Source organism: Strigops habroptila, chromosome 4, assembly GCF_004027225.2.
Source record: "Strigops habroptila isolate Jane chromosome 4, bStrHab1.2.pri, whole genome shotgun sequence".
In the NCBI taxonomy this organism is placed as follows: Eukaryota; Metazoa; Chordata; class Aves; order Psittaciformes; family Psittacidae; genus Strigops; species Strigops habroptila.
The window spans coordinates 60021995-60042442 of record NC_046358.1 but is presented as its reverse complement, the minus strand read 5'-3'; the positions used below and the strand labels follow the sequence as shown (position 1 = coordinate 60042442).

General features: G+C 36.4%; 1 protein-coding gene across 3 annotated transcripts in view; it reads left to right on the top strand.

Annotated features, from left to right (window-relative positions):
• The window catches only part of SPON1 (spondin 1), a 258133-nt gene that overhangs the window by 84707 nt on the left and 152978 nt on the right, over positions 1 to 20448 (top strand). For all 3 annotated transcript variants that reach the window (XR_003990959.2, XM_030482967.1, XM_030482966.1), the window contains exon 3: positions 17800 to 17933. Coding sequence is in view for 2 of the 3 variants with exons in the window: in XM_030482966.1 (XP_030338826.1) it covers positions 17800 to 17933 (134 nt within the window). In the remaining variant the exon portion in view is untranslated. The remainder of the gene's footprint in view (positions 1 to 17799; positions 17934 to 20448) is intronic.

The window sequence follows — 20448 nt, the reverse complement described above, 5'->3', positions numbered from 1 at the left end:
ATAGCAGCGTTTTCTTAGGGCCTTACCAGTGTTTATTCATGATTTGTCAGGTACACATCAGGGTTTTGTTCTCCTGGAACACATTTAATTTCCAACATCCCCCTCCCCTCCCCCCCCAATTCTAATTTTAAAGCTGACTCTGCTTGTATGGGAGGCTTAATTGTACCTGATGTTGCTCAGTTTAGCCTGTTTGTCACAAGCTGATTTTTGCTAACCTACTGCTTTTTAAAGCGGAGGAAGAGGAAAACAGAGAAAAGGAGAGAGGAGACGTAAAGTAGTAAACCAATCTTCAAAATGGAGAAATATTTTTTCCTGCAACCTCTCTTGAGCAATAGGTCAATTTCATAAGAAAATTGGCTACCTTTTTGAGACCGTTAATAGAAGAATGTTTTCTGGGAGCTTCAGGGAAGTGTTTTAAATGGTTGTCAAGGCAGCAGTTTGTCTGTTATTGGTGGTACTTTTGCTCTGGCCTCTCTGTACGTGATAGTGTGAGAATCACAGATGTAGGAATAAAGCAAGAACCTGCAGTTAGTAAATTACCCCCCACCCTAATCCTACCTGTTAAGAAAATCTGCCCGCACATTGTGATAAATCCCAGTATTAGTAAGATAATCATAGATGTTTTCTGTATGTGCTGCATGCATAGGGCCAGTATGGCTTTTGGCTATGCGAAGTTTCTTGGCTTCCTTTGAGATTGTTTCAATAACCTAGTTTTAGAGGTTATGCAAAGTACTTATATGAATTAGAATTGGGTTATGATATATTTAGACACTGGGATTATATAATAGCCTTAGCTTCAAATACAGTGTGTTCCAAACAATAATTTGGATTTTTTTTTTGGAGCTCGTGTGAGATTTCTGTAAAGGATGAAAAAGAGCTGTAAGCTACCAGCTCAGAGCTCTCTGTATATTAACCTGTTTTTTCCTTTTTGTTCAGCTGATGATCGTCAGCTCATCTGATTACATTAGCTGCAAAATGTATTAAACCCACATAATAATAAACAACCAGCTTTGTATGTGGTACGGATGTTATGCAACTGCCAGCTTCTACAGGAAGGACACGGTGTACATCACCGTGTTCTGGGGTTTCTAAACCCACTTGCCTCTTGCTGCTGACTACGAAAGAGACTTGGTATTTCTTTTTGGGAATAACAAACCTGATATAATCTATGTGAAAGCTTTTCTTGGAGTATAACCATTGTCATTCATATTTTCACATCCGTACACATCATGTACAATTAGCAGTTGATTTATGCCTGAGCCAAATAAGCCAGAATGACATAAATATGGGAAGGAATATTGTAAGATTAAAAATATGATAACCATAAAGTCAGGATAAAATGCTGAACTCCATGATGTTTGATACAAGAATCAAGTTTGACACTTGATTCTTGATACATACCTCTTGTATGAATTTAGAGAAATTATCACTAAATTTTTCTTTTCTTATGGTTAAATTTACTGAATCTTGTCCTAATGGTTTCTGTTGTCAGTGCTACCAGAGTTGTGTTTACATTTACGGATTTAATACAGCTTTCAAATGTGCCTTTATATTGCCTTTCTGCTGAAGTTTTCAAAGTTTTGGCATAAATTAAATTCCATAAATGTTTTTGTAGCATGGGGATTTATCATGTCCACTTTACAGAAGAGTAAACGTTGAAGCAACTTACTCAAGATCACATAACACACTTGAGCTACTATTAAACTTCAGTTCTGCTCTTCACTTGTGGTTCCCAAGTCAGGAATGTTTAAATAGTCATCTGTCCTCTTGCATGTAAATCCTGTCCATGCATAAAATCGCAAATGTTTGTAAAACGTATAACATTCCAACCGTGAGTGTGAAATACAAGATGGGGTTTTTAACATATAGGAGCACAGTCTAAGTGTCTATACAATGGGGTCCCTAAAAACAATTCCAATAATGGTAGCTGTTGTGCTGGTATGTATTGGAAAGATAAGCAAGTCTTTCCTACTGCAGGATTAAAATGACAAAACCCCTCCAAATGTTCTTAGCACTCATGGCTTAGTCACTTAAAGCAATAATTGGGTTTGTATCTGTACTATATTTTAGTTCTTCCTGTTGTTGGCACAGAATCAGAAACAGCAGTGTTCACATGTATTTTGGATTAGTAAACAGAATGGGTTAATGCCTGCTGAGCTCTGTAAAATATGGAAATCGTGTGGTTTTTTCTTAAAAAAAAAAAAGTTAAAATATTCCCAGAAGTAATGAGCCTCATCTATTAAATATTATTCCCAGCCTTTAATTTTAATACTTCTCTAATTACACGGTTCGTATTCTGGAGATAAGCTGTCATTTATCAACTGTTGGTATCTTCTGCAAATTAGTTTTTCCTTTATATATGGTTGAATTTCTGACCATCAGAAGTTGTTTTTCCCTTTTTTGAGCCATTTTTTTCCCATGCTGCTTTGTTCAAGTTGTTTGACAGTTGCATACCTTATAGGATTGTTCTCTCAAGTACCTGTGCAAAATTGGTAAGAAAGTCTGCAAAAGATGTAAAAGCACAGAAAAATAACTAATAATAATGAGTGCTGACTTAGAGATTTGTACAGCTTTTAATTGAAATGTATTGAGAATAATTCAGAATAACTACCAAATGTGAATCTCTGAAGAGACACCGGTGTGACTGGGTATTCATAACCTCTGAGGCAGATTTCCCATGTCGCCAAAATTCAGCTTTAGAAGTGAAAAATGGCATGAAACTTCCCAGGAGTCCCTTTGCTGGAAGCATTTAGTTTCTGCAGTGAAAATCCTGTATTATTTCTAGGTCTTACATGCTCACATTCTGCAAATGTTCCGATAGACAGGTTAGACTATTTGTGTCATTCATGTTGAAATTACATGATTTTGGGTACGTTCTGTTCTCAGATAAAAACTTTCACATTTATATACTTCAGATTCTCACATGGAAATCTAGAAGAAAGGGACAGCTGTTTATATTCCTACGTATCAACACTTCATCAGTTTGAAAAGATGGTATTGTCTGGACTCATATTTGGTGCTGCACTTAATTTTATTTCTTACGGCACCCTCTTCTAAATATGTCTCAAGTCACGTGAGTGAAAGAAGCTTTGTTCAAGGTTGGAAAAAACTACCTGTAGCAGATTAAGTGTAGTAAAAGATGACAAGGAAGTACAAAGAAACAATTTGTAATACATATAAAAAATGAGAATCAGAAATTCATTAACTGTGTACTTCATAAAATCGTAGAACAACTTAGGTTGGAAGGGGCCTTGTAAGGTCATCTGGTCCAACCCTGTATAAGGGTGATATCTCTTTTATTCCATGGAAAATTGATCATTTGCCAGAATGAAAGCGAACACTTTATGCTTTGTGCATAACACCTTTGCTCATGCCTTTTGCCTTGTAACTATTGCTGTTATTCATATTTGAATGACCAGGATAATGTAGGACCTGAATGCAAAAAATAAGGTTTCATGATTTCTCAGACTCCTGTGTAATATCAACCTACAGACAAATAGAAGCTGTCTGCCTTGTGACTTTCCAGCTGTCAGTAGCACATGAACGGCACTGTGTGTATTGAAGACAGTTTTGATCAGGAGCAGAAAGTACAGACAATTTTGGCTGATTTCTAATTAATGTTACTGCTTCCTTCTGTTGCTGCTATATGAAAGACACACACAAACAATACAGAAGGACTATTTATTTTCCCCAGTTAGGGCTAGTAGGGCTACACAGGGGGTTCTTTGACCCAACATGAAAAGGTGAAACTGGTTGAAATGAGAAATTTTCCCTGTCAAAGTATGCTATAGTTCTAACTAGTTAAACAGCATAATCACTTAGAAATTTCCAATAGAAAGGTCATCGGTACTTTATATTCAGATAAAACTGAAGCATACCATTCTTTTTATTATATTATGTACAATAGATAAATATTAAATAAAATATTGACTCAACCATGCTTGAGATGATGAAAAATCAAAACATTTCAGAATTGATTGTTTTAAATGTGTTAATTTTTCCAAATGCTTTAAGATGATATTTCAATAAAATGGCCTATATCCAGAAGAAAAATCTGTTTTGACAAAATTACATGTTGAAACTGGAAATGGTGTAAAATAATGTTTTTCCTATTACTTGTAGTTAGTAACGGTAGGAGTTCTAAAGCCTAAATCTCAGTGTAGCAGGAAATACTACCAAGTCAATTAGAAACTTAGTTTAAAATGTACATTTGAAATAATGGAATGTCTGTGGGTTTGCTTTTTATCGAAGTGGGTTTGCTCAGAGCGCAAAGGAGAGGGTTGAAAATAGAGCCAGCATAAATACAGCTTTTGCTCCTTTAATTCACATAATTTATTCAATTCTTCATGTTCTTGATTCCATACACATTTGCCTGTTTTGCAGCAATGGTGTATTGCTATTGTTGATGCTAGAGATCTGCAATTCTAAACTTTCCTTGCTTATATGTCAAATTGGTTTGGAAATGAATTTTCTAGTTTCTTAATGAATATCCCTCTTGGTCTGTGACTGCATATATTGAATTTCTACTAGTCCTAATGAAATTTCAAATGGAACAGCTTTATAGTCTTGAAATACATATTCATTGGAATTAAATCCCTTTGAGATGGGGATAAATTTATGGTTTTTTTTTCTAAAGGTATTGTGTTGTCATCTGCATGTATGGTAAGATGGGAGTACAAATTTTTAATTGGAAAGCCTATTTACAGCCATAGAGTTGACACATATAAAGAAACCTTCTATTTCAAAACAAAATATGCCAAACCATCAGGAGATGAAAACTTGGTCTAATGCATATATACATATATATGTGGTTGCTCTGAAATGTGCTTGCAGCTTTAGCTATTCTATGCAGCAAACCTTAGATCTTTATGTTTCTTGCAGCTTGGCGGTGTCAAGGCAAGCGATGCAGGCAGTTTGTCCCTCACTTTCTTCTTCACGCTCCTCATTGCGCTTCCTACTCCTTCTTCCTCCAACCAGGGCAGAGTGGCCAGCCTTGGGCAGTGGCACCATACATAAGTGTCTGGGCTCCTGCATGGCACCCTCTTGGCAGGACCTGGTTTCACACATGCCCTTCTTGCCTCAGTCTTACTGTGTTTCTGTCCTTCAGAAATTTGCTGTCCCCTATGCAATTTTTCTTTGAAATGCACTTAGAATGTACAAATAATTTCAGAAGCAGATTTATCAAAATCACTGCCTTTAATAATGGGTTGAAAAAAAAGTTGTGTGCCAAGTACTTGACAAAATTGGTGGTCCGTGTGTTAATAAAGGGGTACAAGCAAGTGAATATTTTATTCAGTCTATTGCTTGAAGCAAGATAGAATCAGTGTATCCACTGAGGATTATGAAGAGCCACCGTACTCATATGGGGGGAGGAATGCTACTTTAGGCCCTTGTGCAATAGCAGAGTTAGAGCTCTTTATGATTCGCAAATGTTTTATAGCTTTTAAAAGTTAAATAGACAATGATGTTTGCATGAGACGATGCCACTTAATGTGGCTTTATTTCTCTAATCATAATAGTGTCAAACTTCTTCAGAATCCTGCATAGCAGAATGCCTCTTCATTGAGGCATGCTTCTGACTGCTAAGCCAGAATAAATGTGAGTGAGAGTTGCATTGGATAAACCTCATCTTTACGACTGTATACTGCTTGGAATTAATATGAAAACAAGATACCACTCTATATATATTGGTTTTAGCCTGGTAAAGTTTGTTAGTCTTTATAATGTTAACCTATGTACAAGTATGATTTAATAAAGTTCCATTTCAGTTTACAGCTCATTTTTTTAGTACTTCAATTTACAGAGCTATGAAGAATTTTCTTATAAGCTTTTACAAAATTTTTTGTTACTCTATTTTTTCAGAATCCCTTTCTGCATTTTTATTTCCTTTCAGAGGATTGTACAACTCTCCAGCAGACATCTTACAGCATGATGAGCTATCATAAAATATCATAATTCCAAGAGAATACGGGACTTTTTTGGAAAAAAAACCCAAAAAGCAACAACTCAAAAACCCAGAAAAAAAATCCGAAGCAAACAAACAAAAACCAAAACCACCCCCCCCAAAAAATCAAACATTACAACCAACCAACCAACCAAAAAAACCTCAACCCAACCCAAAAACAATGAAAAAAACACCACTAAAACACACTCACGCATGAAGCTCAGCATGAATCCTTTCCTGATACTCATATTATTGTTTTGTTCCCATAACGAACACTTTATGCAAGACAGTGTTCAGAAGTGTCCAAATTGGGCTTTAATACAGATGCAGTTTTCCTATTTGGTGATGAGAGGTTTTTCTTTAGTGACAGCACTTTGACCCCTTCAGTCAGCACTTGAAGAAAGCATACCACACCCTTGAAAAGAAACCTGAAGTCTGCCCACAAGACTCACCGTGTTGCTAAACTGTGGCTTCACTTTTGACTGACTACAATGTGTCTTTCTGAAGCAGAACCCTCTCATACTGGATGGGAAAAAAGAATAACTTCTTGGTTTCCTGGAAACTCTCAGTAAGCAGGTTTAATTTACCAGAAGGGTACTGCAGGTAATGTGAAATTAGGCTTCATAGAAAACCTTGGACACAGAGGCAGGCAGGGGAATTGTTCAGGAATAGACTGTATAATCTGTGATGCCTTCTAAGGAAAGAATTTGAGGATCTGTGCATTGGTAATTCATCAGCATATCAAAAGTCAAGAGAAGCTGTGACCTGGATTATCTTTTGTCTCTGCCTAATGTGCAGGCACACACTCATATACATACAAAGAACTTGGTGGCTTTATAATTGCTCACAAGCATGTCAGTGCTGCCATGAACCCTTCCTGGCTTTCTGTAGCTCTTCTGTACCAACAGTATTCCCCATCCAACAGTTTGTGCAAATTGTTAAGCAAAAGATTTGAGAGCTCCTTTAAGGAGGTAAATGCCTTCTTAATTTTATCTGTATAAAGCCTGTAGCTCTAGCTCACCAGTATTTTTTTTCTGACTGTGGTTTTAACAGTAGATTAAGTCTCTCTGAAATAGATTATGTTCTCTACACAGTCATCTGAAGGCTATGGGAATTTATGTGGAATCTGCTTGAACTAGGTTAGGATGTATATTTTTGCGAAGAGATGCTCATGAGAAACATGAATAGCACAAGTGCCAGAGCTTCTGGTGCTTCAAAGCTTCAACACCAAGCAGGATAATAATGCTATTAAAAATATGTATTTTCTGCAATACTTAAATCCCTTCTTAACTTAAATGAAGAGCTCCAAGTGAGGTAGCTATTCTTGGCAGAATATTCATAATGCTGAGTAGTGTAATATTTACTAAAATGAAGGAGAAATGAAAAGCCTGAACAAACTAAGCAACTGAAAAATGCTGATCCAATAAAATGTGCAGACTCACATTTTGCTATGTATTTAATGACTTTGGTCAATTTTGATGTACCTAATAGCAGAACAGACATTTCCTTTGTAGTTTACTATCTAATGTTATATTGTAGAAAAGTGTCACCTCTATACTAATATTAGTATTGATTACATTAGTAAGGAAGCTCCCTCTGGGTTTAAGCTCATGTTGTACTTTGTAGTCTACAAAGTCATAGATAGAAAAGGTTCCTTTGGCTGGCAATTAATGCTCTGACAAATGCAAGAGAGGAGGGTTGAGGAGGAAGGCAGGCTGTTATCATCATTCTGCAGGGAGAACCTGAGATATAGAAAGGTGGCTTCGGTAGAAGAGCTATGTATGTCTTTTGAGCAGCCACTATAAAATTTCTTCCTTATACAATGTTTTGTGTGTCTCCTCAAATCTAACATTGCTTCCTTTGATTGACTGGTCTTGCAACTGTGTTCTTATCAGGGATGTTGTTCCTGAAGTAAAAATGGCAGTTCCTGAATTTAAAATTGAATTGACAATGAACCTGGAGTTCCTTGCCACAGAAATGTAAATGAGAAGTGCCTGTGTGAGAAGAAGATAAGGTCCATGTCTTCTATGTGAGCCCACAGCAAATATTTCTCTGGCACTCTGGTTACTTGTGTATTGCTCATTATGGTACTGAAGATATAGGCAATATACGATTGTGGCAACAGTACATGAAGAATGATGTTCTTATCAAAAGGTAATCATGTAATTAATTTCAAAGGGAAGAGCTACGCCTCAAGAGTATCATTTAACACCAACTTTACTAAACTACTGACATGCAGTGATTAGCAAATGACTCTCACCCAGTCCATGTGTTTTTTTCTGATATGAAAATCAGATATTTTTGATTGCTTAGGTAATCTTTCTGGAACTGATGATAAGAATGGTGGACTTAGGGTTAGATCCTGCTTTCTCTCTCAAGTATTGTTTCATTATGAACATCAGAATGTCAGGGTTTTTTGTTCTTTACATTTCTCAACTGTTTGACTGCTTAAAGCTTAAGTTTATGGTGAAAAGGAGTTCTAGACCACTGAATTTAAAATATGTCCTTGGCTGGACTTGAATGGTGGATAGAGATCCTTACTAATGAAGTATCTATAAATTGCAGTGAAGGCACATCCTGTCAAACATTTATAAATGGTATTCTTGTGCAAAGAACTGTGTACATTGGCAGAAGCAAAGACACATGGGCTCATGCACGTAAAGGCAGTTGCCGCAGAAATTTAGGAAAACCCTAATACCAGTATGAAAAGTTTCATATAGTTCTGATGAATTAAGAATGTGCTGACAAGATTTTCTCTTGCATATAGCAAAAATGTAAATGCTGATTTTTTGCAAAAAATGTGCTCACAACAATCAGATATTCCCTTGACTTTCCTCAAGCATGTCCATAAACGTATTTTGGATTTGTCCTAGATTCAGTTCTGCAAGGGCCTAAGCAGTCTTCCTCTGACTTCTAATAACCTTAAACTGAATGCTTAGCCTAAGGTCTGCAAGTTGGCTTAGGTGCATGTTTATAAGTCTTTGTCTTGTGCTGAAACATAAAGAATCTGAATGAATCCTTTACCATATGGATTTAGAAAATGTGAGGGAAAAAATATTTTGTAATGCATTATTAGTTTGCTTTACATGCATGCATAAGTGGCCTGCTGTGTCACCCAGGCATTAATCTTATTCACTAAAGTTGTTTTGAATTTTTGGTGCTGGCAGATGCAACACGTGTGTATGTATATACATGTGTGTGTATATATATAAAAAAGCTGCAGTAACAAGGCCAAAGTGCTCATGCTGGCTTAAACATAAAGTCTTGATGGAGGCATGTTATATGCGACTATTGATGAGCCCTGGTTAAAGATGACGCACGAGGCCATGGCTGGGGAGGAAGTTTGGAGATCTGTTCCTCCCCTTTTCAGACAGGGGCATTTGTTTATGAGGGTCAGAAATAAATGCAGCAGGAGCTTTGTTGTTTGTTTTTAATTGAACATTTTGAAAAGTGTGAAGTTAGCATTCTTAGAACTGATGTGATCTCAGCCCTGAGAGGAATGCTAGAAGAGATTATCAATATTTCGGGGAAACGTTTTGGTCTTTTGTCTCTTCAGAAGGAAACACCAGTATATAATCCTTTTAATTGAATACATAAATTTTTAATGAAATACATAATTTTTAATGAAATACATAATTTTTTTAATGGAATACATAAATTGTGTTTTTGTTGGGTTAATGTTTCTTCCAGGCATAATTTTCAGTTAGAAGAAGAGGTGTTCTGCGTGTGCTGAAAGGCTTTCAATCTGGATGGAGAGAAAGTTCAAGTGTCTTGAGTTGTTAGAACAGGGATTGCACCAGGGAGTTTTGCAGTCCTTAAGAGTGCTCCTCCATGCAGCAATTTCAGTCTATATTTCCAGATTTATTTCTCTTAATCTCTTCTTCTTGAATCCCTCTGCATTGTAAAATCAGTAAAACACTTCACTGGGTCAGCACGGAAGAGACTGGGAGGGAAAGTCATCAAAATAAACAGGGCAGAGATTTGAAGACGCATTCCCTGACTGTCAAGCCAGTTTTTGCCCTTGGTTCAGTAAGTATACATGTGAGGTAGAAAGGATCAGAAAAGAGACTGGCTGAAGGTTACTCGCTCTGTAGAAGCTTATACTGACAGTGAACTGCCTGATTCAGAATGTGTGGATGAATCTGAATCTTCCATAGCTGAAGTAAAGCCTTCGATGTTGGTCACAGAGCAGGCTCTATGACCTTCGGCTTTTACAAGACAAACAAGTAAATAAGGTTTGTCTTCTAATCCCAGTGTGCAGCCAAATTAAAATATAAACTCTTTTTTTTTTTTTTGCAAAACAAGGCTCTTATTTTTTAGCAATATTTAAATTTCCATTTTAAATTGTGCTACAATCCCTTAATATGTTGAAAAAGTGCTCTCATGTAAAAGATGCCATTGGCAAACTGGAGCTCTGCCAAACTTCGTTTTGTTCTGCTTCCTGGGATCTGTGAGCAACAATGCACCAAACTGGGAGATCTTTGGCAGAATTTGGCTGCTCTTTTTACAAAAGTGAGACAAAGGGTTGGTACGCAGTGGGGCACCCTGACTTTCTGGCTTCCACGGGTTTCCCTGACTTGAATTCCTGGTTGATTCACTAAGCCCCTTTTCCATCTAATTTGAGCTATTGGCAATCACAGAGCAGGCTGAAGATTTGGGCTTCTCATATTTAATCTTTTCCCAAAGTACTCCTGTTTATGAAGTCTGAGACCGATCTGAGATACACTGAGATACAGTGAGCTGTTATGGATAATAATAAATATGTTTTTGTAGAGCATTTAATACATTGTTTTGAAAAAGAAGGTCAATGTCTATATTCCCACTTCACAACTGAGGAACAGACAATGCTAAAGTGATTTGAGAAAGGTTGCCTAGCAATAAAAATCACATTTCACTTCCAGTCCAGTGTTGTATCCACATTGCTTTATTTTATATCACTTCCTTTTATGAGGCTGTGAAAACACTTATTTCCTTACACGACCTTCTAATGCCTTTTATCCATCTAGAAAATCAGATTAAAATAGGTTCTTAAATATGAGGTAGATAAATTGCAGCAAATACATTTAGGAGAGATGGCAACAGATTTTTCTCTTTCCAAAGAAATGTGTATTATAAGCTTAAATGAAAGGTCCTAACTGTAGTAATTTGCATCAGAAATATAAAAAAATCATGTAAGCTTTTACTGCTTTCAAGTGGTTGTTATCTGAAAATTCTTGATTGTGAAGTTGATTTTTGTGTAAAACACCCCCTTCATCAAGCACTGTTTCTCTGGGGCTGAAAGCACCTGAGATACCGCCTATCAAAAGTTGTTTTTTGGCCTGTGAGAATTTCTTATCAGACTGAAATACTACTTACTTTTTGCAAAATAAATAATACTGAAGTAGTTTGACAACATAACACTGAGTATAAATAATCCCTCTGCAAAAGTATTACACAAGGAATCCTGTGTGTATCTTTGTTGAAGTTTATTGTGGTTATAGTAGTATTTGAAATGAGTGTGTTAGTTCTGTAATCTTGGAAGGACCATTCACACTCTGATCTTCCAGATACAAGGAGGAGAGAAATGAGAAATCCATGTGGGCCATTGGTAAGCCTAAGTGGTTGTTCTCAATTTTTTATTTTGTAATTTTTTTTATATTGGATTTGATTTTCTGCAGCTGCTGCTTTGGTCTGGCCTTAGCTCAGGTGAAGGGAACTGCTGCTAGAGCACTGCTCTGATTAAAGCTGACTGTTCACAGGGGGCCAGCCAAGGATCACCATAACATAGCCTTTTTCTCTGCCCACATCATCCTCACTGATTGTTTTTCTATCTTAGGGCTGCAATAGGGCAGTTCTGCTTCCTAATGCTGGGAACAGAGTTTTGAAAGTGTAATATATCCTCACTTTCATTTGACTAAGTGTTCATAAAATTTACCCTCTTTTCACCTGCTTGTTTCATGCTTCCAAATGTAAACTGTATTTAGACCATAAAAGAACCCTGATTTCATTGACAAGCAAGTTCAGTCTGTTAGCTCCTGCCTGAAGGGAATGAAAAAAACCCTACAAGTTAATGTGTTTGAATAGTTCAGCATAGTCTGACCTCAGTAAGTTTGCTCTAGATTTACATCTCACTTGATTAAATTATACATCAAGCCAAAAGTTCTGTTTCTTTGAAACTAAAATTTTCAGTCTTGCCCAGAATCCTCATACCTCATTTCAAATGCTGTAAAAGGAGCTGTGTAGACTGAACACAAAACATGAAGAATAAAGGTAAGCCATTTGTCATGCAAGGCACGGAGTGACTCGTTGCTTTTGTACCAAATGTCACCCGAAGTATCTTGAATCAATTTACCCAACTGTTTTCATAGCAATGTTAATGTTGCAGTTAGGAGAAAAATTTGTAGGAAACAAAAATTAAACTTTTGACCTTTAATCCACTCTCACTGACTACTCGGATGAAAACAGTCTCAAAGCACAATGGTCTATGTTCATTCATCTCCTGAATTTCAGGGACAGCTTTTGCTAAATTGATAATTTTCAATTTACAAGTATATGCCTTTATAATTCAACATGTTGCAACATTAAGTTAACCAAGAATGGTTCAAACTCAAGAAAAAATATACAGTATAACATCTTAGGTTTACTAAATGCTGTCAAGTTATTGCTATCTGCCTTTGTCAATATACATCTTCTCTTTTCATATATGTTGAATTAAGAAAAATTGCTGAGTTTTAAGCCATCCATAGACAGTCTTTTGGGCAGGAAAGGCTGTTTAGTGTAAAAGCTGGCAGTGTGGTGCTTCATCTGTAATGCACTTCAAGTTCTCCTCATGTTGAACTTCTTTCTTCCTCCTTTTGTTTGAATTGCACCTCACTTGCCTGCCTACAACAGGTGTAATATAACTCTCAGGTTTGTTTAGGCTGAAGAGCAACCTATAGTACAGTATGACTACAAGATTCTTGAGAGCACATATTTTTGGGGTGTGTTAATGCATAAGAGTCTCATACAGGACTCCTGCAGTTTTTCCTTTTGTTCATCAAGCACAGCTTGCTTTTCAATGAACACTCTATTCAAATCGATTGTTCTAAAGAAGAGAAGGTAGTTGGACAGAAGTATTCAAACACTTTCCCTTACAACATCTCACAGACAAATATTTGGGGTTTGTTTGTTCGTTTGTTTGGTTTTGATTCTTGGAAGATGATTTATATCAGTTCTGTGATTCTGCTGATTCTAAGCACAGACTCTGAAGGAAGTACTGTGTCCTTTAGTCAAAGAAATTGGTTACATGGAGCATATCTTTGAGGCAGGTTTTTTTAAACTGACTTTTTACATCATAAGGTTTCCATTCCATGTAATAATCTCTATTCTAGATTAATCCCTAAAGGCCAAATATTATTACCATTATGTTAGAGCCAATGTTCTTTTTATAATGGGAAAGTTTCCTCAAGGAGAAGATAGTTTTGCAACATTCTGGAAGTCAGGCTCCATATTAGCTCTTCCGAAGAAGAACACTGCCTACAGAAATGCTTATCTGGTGAACTTTGAATGTTTTGTTTTGTCTTTAACTCAGTTGTTCCAATAGAACACAGCTGTTTCAGTGGGTGGAAAGTGATGATGTGTCCACAGAACAAGAAATGGTGCTGCAGATCCCAGCCAGTGGTTTAAACTGAGGAAGTGGACACAAGCCAGTAGAGGATTTATATAACTTCATTTCCTTTTGTACTTGATATTAATTCCTTTCTTTGTGATGCAGAACGTTCTGACTTTTTAAAATACTGATAGAAATGTAGTTATAGAGAGGACAACTGCCTGATGTCATTTATCTGACTACCATTTTGTAGAAATCAGAAACAGATAGCAAGCTTTATCACTCAGCATGAAATGTTCCAATTCTGGGAAAAGAAAACCACTCATTCATCAGTTTAACAACTAAGCAGTGTTCCAGTCCTGCTTTTCAGGAACACCCAAAACTTGTCCTCAACCTCGTCAGCGTTTGGAATATGCAAGGAATGCAAATCTGAGCCTGGAGCTGATAAATTCTCCCTTTTGCTAACCTTCTCTCCATGTTTGTAGATTTACCCAAATTCAGCTAGATTCTACTTTCTGTGACACTTGTTCAAATCCACGTTAACTCTAAGCATCTTGTTCAGGATTTACACAAGTTTCCCTAAAGAAATAAATTGGTCTAATAATACTACATTCATAATGGGAAAAAACCACACCAAAACACTCCAAAAACTAAATAGAAAGTTAAGATAATGTCATTGCATTTATGGATTTGACGGAATTCATCACATAGAGATTCCCCCCCTCTGAGACCTCAGATTCTTTGGCCAAGAATTTCTTTTAGCTTTTAGGATTTTTGTCCATTATGTAGTTAATTAGCTGGCCTATTACTGAAAATGTGAGGCTTCCCATTACAGATAACCTGGGGTTTTAGAAGCTGTGATTTTGCAAATGCTACATTTTAATCTGCATGCCTTTTTCCTGCCAATTCTTTCCTTCATGCCTATGTGGTCTGACTTGATTCCAGAAGGAAAATCAGAATCGTATGATTTTCAGAGATTATGTATCCTTTTTCCCCTCCTCAAAGGTGGCGAGGATACTAATGTTTTCTCCTGTGCTATGTGTGAGTGCAGCAATATCATCTACCATCCTAAAATAGTGTGTTATTTGGAATCTTGTATAAATAGCGAACCCTTTCTGTATCACCCCTAAGAACTTTTTATAAAGAATCAAATCTCCATGGATATGGAAAAAAACTCATAATTAAAAAAAATGTATTTGAGTTTGGTTTATATTTATCTGAAGTCCTAGAGTCTGGATCATTCTCCTGAGTTTTTTATAAAATTTCTTAATATAATTTTTTTTTTTATCCCTCTCGGGTTAATTGGCATTTGAGCATTTCCATCCAGTTTAGGAGTTCTTTGCTGTCTTCTGTCAACAGTAGAAGTCTTTATTAAGAAGTCTTCTGTCTAATTTTTCTTCAGAGGAACTCTTTTTTGGAGGACTTTGTTCTTTTATGGTCAGGTTTGCTCAGTAGACACTGATCTCCTAAGTCTTCTTGCTCTGATTGTTCCTGATGCAAGAAATTGTAATGTAGCCTTGAGGTTTAACCACTTCCTGTTCTTCTAGGATTGTGTTCTAAAATGCAGCCAGAACTTTTAAATTATTTCATTATAGGCATCTGTATTCCTACAGAAATTTTATAACTAGCTCAGTTGCAGGAATTGGGTAGGTTATAGAAGTGCAAAATACATCTACATTTCTGTGTGTTTGTTGCTACTGGAAAAGGGCATGGATGTACTCCCACCTAATGACTATCTAGAATTCAAACAAATATTTCAAGTTCTGGTTTTGCAGTAGCCGGAAATTTGACTTGTAATAACTACTCACAGTTGCTCACAACTCCTTCCTCAAGTATTAGTTATTGGATTTGGTTTTGGTGTTCCTTGTGATTGCATTCATTACTGGGGGAAAAAGCAGGATTCATTCACCTAGAATGAATTCAGTTCACCTTGGATGAGACAAAAATTTACTTAACATGCCAATACATCACAGATGGGTCTACAATGATGACTGCTGGAGAAATGATATTTAGGGATATGGAAACAGCCAAGTTCTTGTTGACTGAAAATAGCACTCTATACTTTGAGAACACAGGTTCATTTCAGTTGGGCTTCTCAAGAAACATTCACTGATGAAGTATGTGACAGACGAGCTAAACTAAATTTGCAAATACCAGCATATGTGAAAGGTTCATTGATCATTGCTGAATAGCTTTTATCTGGTCAGTTGTCAAGTAGTTACACCTACCTATAATTACTTCATCTTTCTTGACTTGAATTGAACATATTTGTAAAGCCAACAATGTGAGTTATGATGCTACAGCAACAGTTTACATCTGACAAGAGGGTATAGGGCTAGTGTAACTTGTACAGTGATTTGCAAATTTTCTGTTTTTCTAGAGCAGCTGTCTTTTTTTAAGAACTTTGAGATGACCTCCTAAGAGCTCTTTCAATGGGAATTATCCTGCTTTTATATAACATACAATAGAATTTTATTTTGTATGAGATGATATAAAAATCACACATTCTTCACTAAAAGCTTCTGCCAAAACTGGGTTTTGATTGAGAATGAATTCCTGTGAGATATGGATAAAAAGTCAATTGATATAATTGAGATAACCTTTCTGAGGGACAAGTGAAAGTTTTAGATCTTTATTTTATTGTTGCATAAATAAGGCAGACAGAATGAATGCAGTTCATGGCCAAGACAGAACTGTAGATTAGGGATTTCTTGGTGCTCAAGTTCGTTGAATTGTATCAAGTTGAAGTATAAACTAAGCAGTGTCAGTTTAAACATACAGTAGATCCCATGCTTCAATGTTAGTTAAAATCTAGCAAAGTAGATGTAGCTGTACACATTGTGTTTAGTTACACAGATTCTGCGAAGCGTTTAAAGAGTTGAACAATGTTAACGGCTTTAGATTTAAAACCCATTAACCATTACCCTATTCACCAGATAAATAGTTTCTCAGCATTCTTTTAGGGCAGTGCCCCTTCATTCTGCCGTGCAAAACTGGATAGGTTTGTGGGCTCAGCTAAAAATGTTTGGGAATGCTGGAAGTATCATTGGGTGAGGCAACGCGGCTGCCTGCTCTCTAAAGCAGATCTGGTCAAACTATAGAAATTGCCACTTTTTCAGAATGTAAATAGTATTTTGTTTTGTTGTTGTTTTGTTTGGTTTTGATTTATTTTGTTTTTTGTTGTGTTTTGGGTTTTTTGTTGTTTTTTTTTGTTTGTTTGCTTGTGTTGTTTTTTTCCCCCAAGTACTTTTTTAAAGTTATGTTACGGCCAGAAGATTTTTATTTTTAAATTGTAATCTGATAAAAGTGTCTGTGTTGTTAGAATCAGATTTGTAAAAAAGCTCCTTCAGAGTTGTCTTATACATCGATAAATACAGCTTCTTTCCCCAAATGGTAAGGTTTGTAATTCATTGCCTGAATCTTGACCCAGTGCAGTGTGAATTGTAGCTTCGTTGAATGAAAGTGGACCACCAACTGATTCTGAAGAGAAATTTGCAATATCACAGTATCACCTGTTTCCAAATCAAACTTGGCAGCTTCAGATGAATTTTCTTTGAGTTGTGATGAGCAGAAGGTTTAAAGTACAACCCATGAAGAACATATGTAGTGAGAAAGCTATTTTGTCACAGACACCTTTGAGTAAAATCCTTAGAACACCACCACTTCCAAATCTGCTGCTCTGGTTTGTGTTGACTTACGCCACTTAAACCTTTCTGTTAAACATCGATCAACCAAAAATGCCACAAGCTCTGCAGATTGAACTAAGTAATGGTCTCTGAATTATAGATTGTTATGATTCGTATTACCTCTTTTGACCTGGAAGTTCTTTTGGTACCTTAAGAATAATGCTGTTTAAACAAATATTTACATGAATGTCCATCCATGGACAGATGGAACATGTTTAAAACATGTTCCATCTGTCCTAACCAATTGCCATAATATAAAAAAAATTTGAAATTATGCACTTTAATTATTTTTAGTTCTTTACCATTTACAGGAAGCTCCAGTAATCAGGATCTACAAAAAAAGGTTATTTGGAGCCTCGCTCAGAGAGGACTAACTTCTGTTCACATAGAACTGAATTATTCTTCTGTCTTAGTTTTGTGGGCTTGTCATTTTTGTTTCAGTGAATGATCTGCATGTTATAAATAAATTTACCAAAGTAGTGCTGAGCTAAGCAGAGTATTATAAATAACCCCACTGAAGGGAAAACATGAACTTACAAAGCACCCTTAAGAGACATTGGCTATCTATGTCCTTATCTTTTCATATTCTTCTATTTCATTAGATCATAGATGAAGAAGAAACACAGTTCATGAGTAATTGTCCTGTTGCTGTTACTGAGAGCACACCGAGGAGGAGGACACGCATTCAAGTGTTTTGGACGGCTCCTCCTGCCGGTACAGGCTGCGTAATTCTGAAGTGAGTATTTTAAGGCATATTAAACTAACCATTAAAGTAAAATTTAGTTAATAATAAATTAATATTTATTAATTAGGAACTGCTGGTATTCTTACATGTTTTTTTCTTCTTTGACACATTGGATCAAGGGTAGTACTACTCACACAAGTGAAATGTTAGCAGCTTAAAGCCCAAGTAACCAAAGTTACTCCTTTGCATAAGTCGTCATCTGTATGACTATGCCATAATATTGAAGGCATAATCAAAGTTATGACTTCAATAACTATTGAATTGGTGACCCTAATTGAACTGAGTAGGCTCTCAGCCATTTCTTTCACATGAAAATCTGAAAATTCTGAATCTCTACGATCAAATTTGCATTATTTCATTTGAGATTTAGGTAAAACACATGATCTTAATTGAGATGAATAACAGGGGCTTTCTGTAGGGTCAGAATTTTCTAAATTGACCTTTATCAGTAAAAACAGATCTACTTGTTTCAAGGCGAATGCTTTGATTTTGGAGCTGGTGATCTGATGTTTTCATATTATTTCAATAGACTATTTCTAAAGCATGTGTATTCATGCTTTTCAAGCAACAGACAAAAGTAACATTAGGTAGGTGCACTTTGCTTTAGACATTTGTCTGTAGACACCTTTAGGCACTTCTTACTATGAAAAGTGTCAGAGGAAACTGCCAGAGAAACATTGTCCTGTCTCTGAAGATTTTTCTTGTCATATTTAATAGGACAGATTGGTCAAATATGCATGGACAATTGGGATTTCTTTGCTTGCTCTGAATCTGTGTCTGAGATAAGCCTTTGCAATTGCCAAGATGTGTCCTGCAGTAGACCAAAGAATTTCAGAGAGTCTTATCAGTACTGGGCGCACCTTTAGAGACACAAAAAATTCCAGGCTTTTAAGGAGATGCTAGTACAAAGCTTGTGCTGAAGATAGTTCAGTGCAATTCAGGAAAATGTGTTATTAAAATTGCAACTGATTTCTGAGCTGGGTGCAAAATTGCCACGAGCAAAACTAGTCCATGACTTTTTCTCCCCTTACCCTCTGCTTCACTTGCTTCTCCTTTTGCTGGTATGTGAAAAATACAAGCTTGCTTCCAGTGGTCGTTTTATTGACTCCGAGGGTAAGTGACTACTACCCCATTCCCAAGGCCAGTTCAGAGAAAGAATGAAACAGTCACTGTTAGTACAAGTTGCTGATGCCAGATACTAACATCATAACGTGGCATTTGTTTGTGCTGTGATGCGGTCCTCTGTGGCATCATACTTCGCAATCACTGTGGTTTTGGCATTAACAACATTTACATTTTTTCTTTTGTGTGTAAAGCTTTCACCACATCTGGATTAGAATTTGCAGTCAGCAGTCTATAACCCTTCTTTATGGTCAGCTCCCATGGAATAGCATAGACATGTTGGAGGCAATTATCAAAATTATTCTGTCATTTGTGAAAGCTTTAATAATATGATAAAAATGAATGTCTAAAAGGAGTTATTATTTTAAATAGTTAAGTCCAAACTCATCATGGAAAAATTCTGAAACCTTGACCTTTAGAGGAAACAAAAGCCATCTGGTTTTTTCTGTTTTCTCCATGTGATGAAGTGTATGTAGTTTTTTATTATCAATACATATCTGTATCAGTCCTTGGAGACTACCTGATAATTTTCTTTTAGAATTTCCAAACCAGAATGGCAGCATATTGGAGCCTGCTCTGAATCAGAAGGATACACTTTTTCCTTTTCACAATTGACTTCAATATATAGAAAAGTTAAACGTAGTCACGAGTAAAACATAGCTGATCCATAAAACTTATTATGGTTGTAGTGCTAAATATTGGGGGTTTTTTTAGATTTATAATGGGATAATTAAGCATAGAGGCTTCCAAGAAGTTTTTCCTGGACTAATACAGTGGTTTGGGAAAATTTAAATTATTTTTTTTTTTTTTTTGGTCATAATTTGTGAAGTCTGTTACCTGTGAGAGAAACAATTGCCCCCCTTTGGCTTCTTCTCAATGCTTTCTAGGCTTAGTAATCAGTTTGGTTGTGACAAGCATAACGTGACACAGAGAAATGGTAATCTGCAGTTCTAAGGTTCAGGGGTTCAGTAAAGGATGCTAAATCTTTTGGCACTAGCATGTATGTGTAATGCTAGCTTCCTGGGGGACTGCAAACTACAATGTTAAGGAGCATATGAACACTACTTTGCTTTCCAAAATATCACTTGCTGTGTGAAAGCTTAGAATTGAGGGGAGGAAGAGGGAAATACTGCAACATTGTATGTTAATCTGTAATTACTTAGTCAGGAACAATTCTCTTCATTCCCACTACATGATGACAGTGAAGTAGCCTAACGGTTCTAATCTTCCAGCCTCTTTACCAAACTGCCACTGTGCTGAATGCACTTCCAGGATGCAAACAGTAGCCAACATTCTGTTTGTCCAAAGCCTGTGCTTGAGTCTTACCGAAGACACAAGACTTTGCTTAGATTTCACACACTGCTTGGGAGACCCCCCAGTTTTA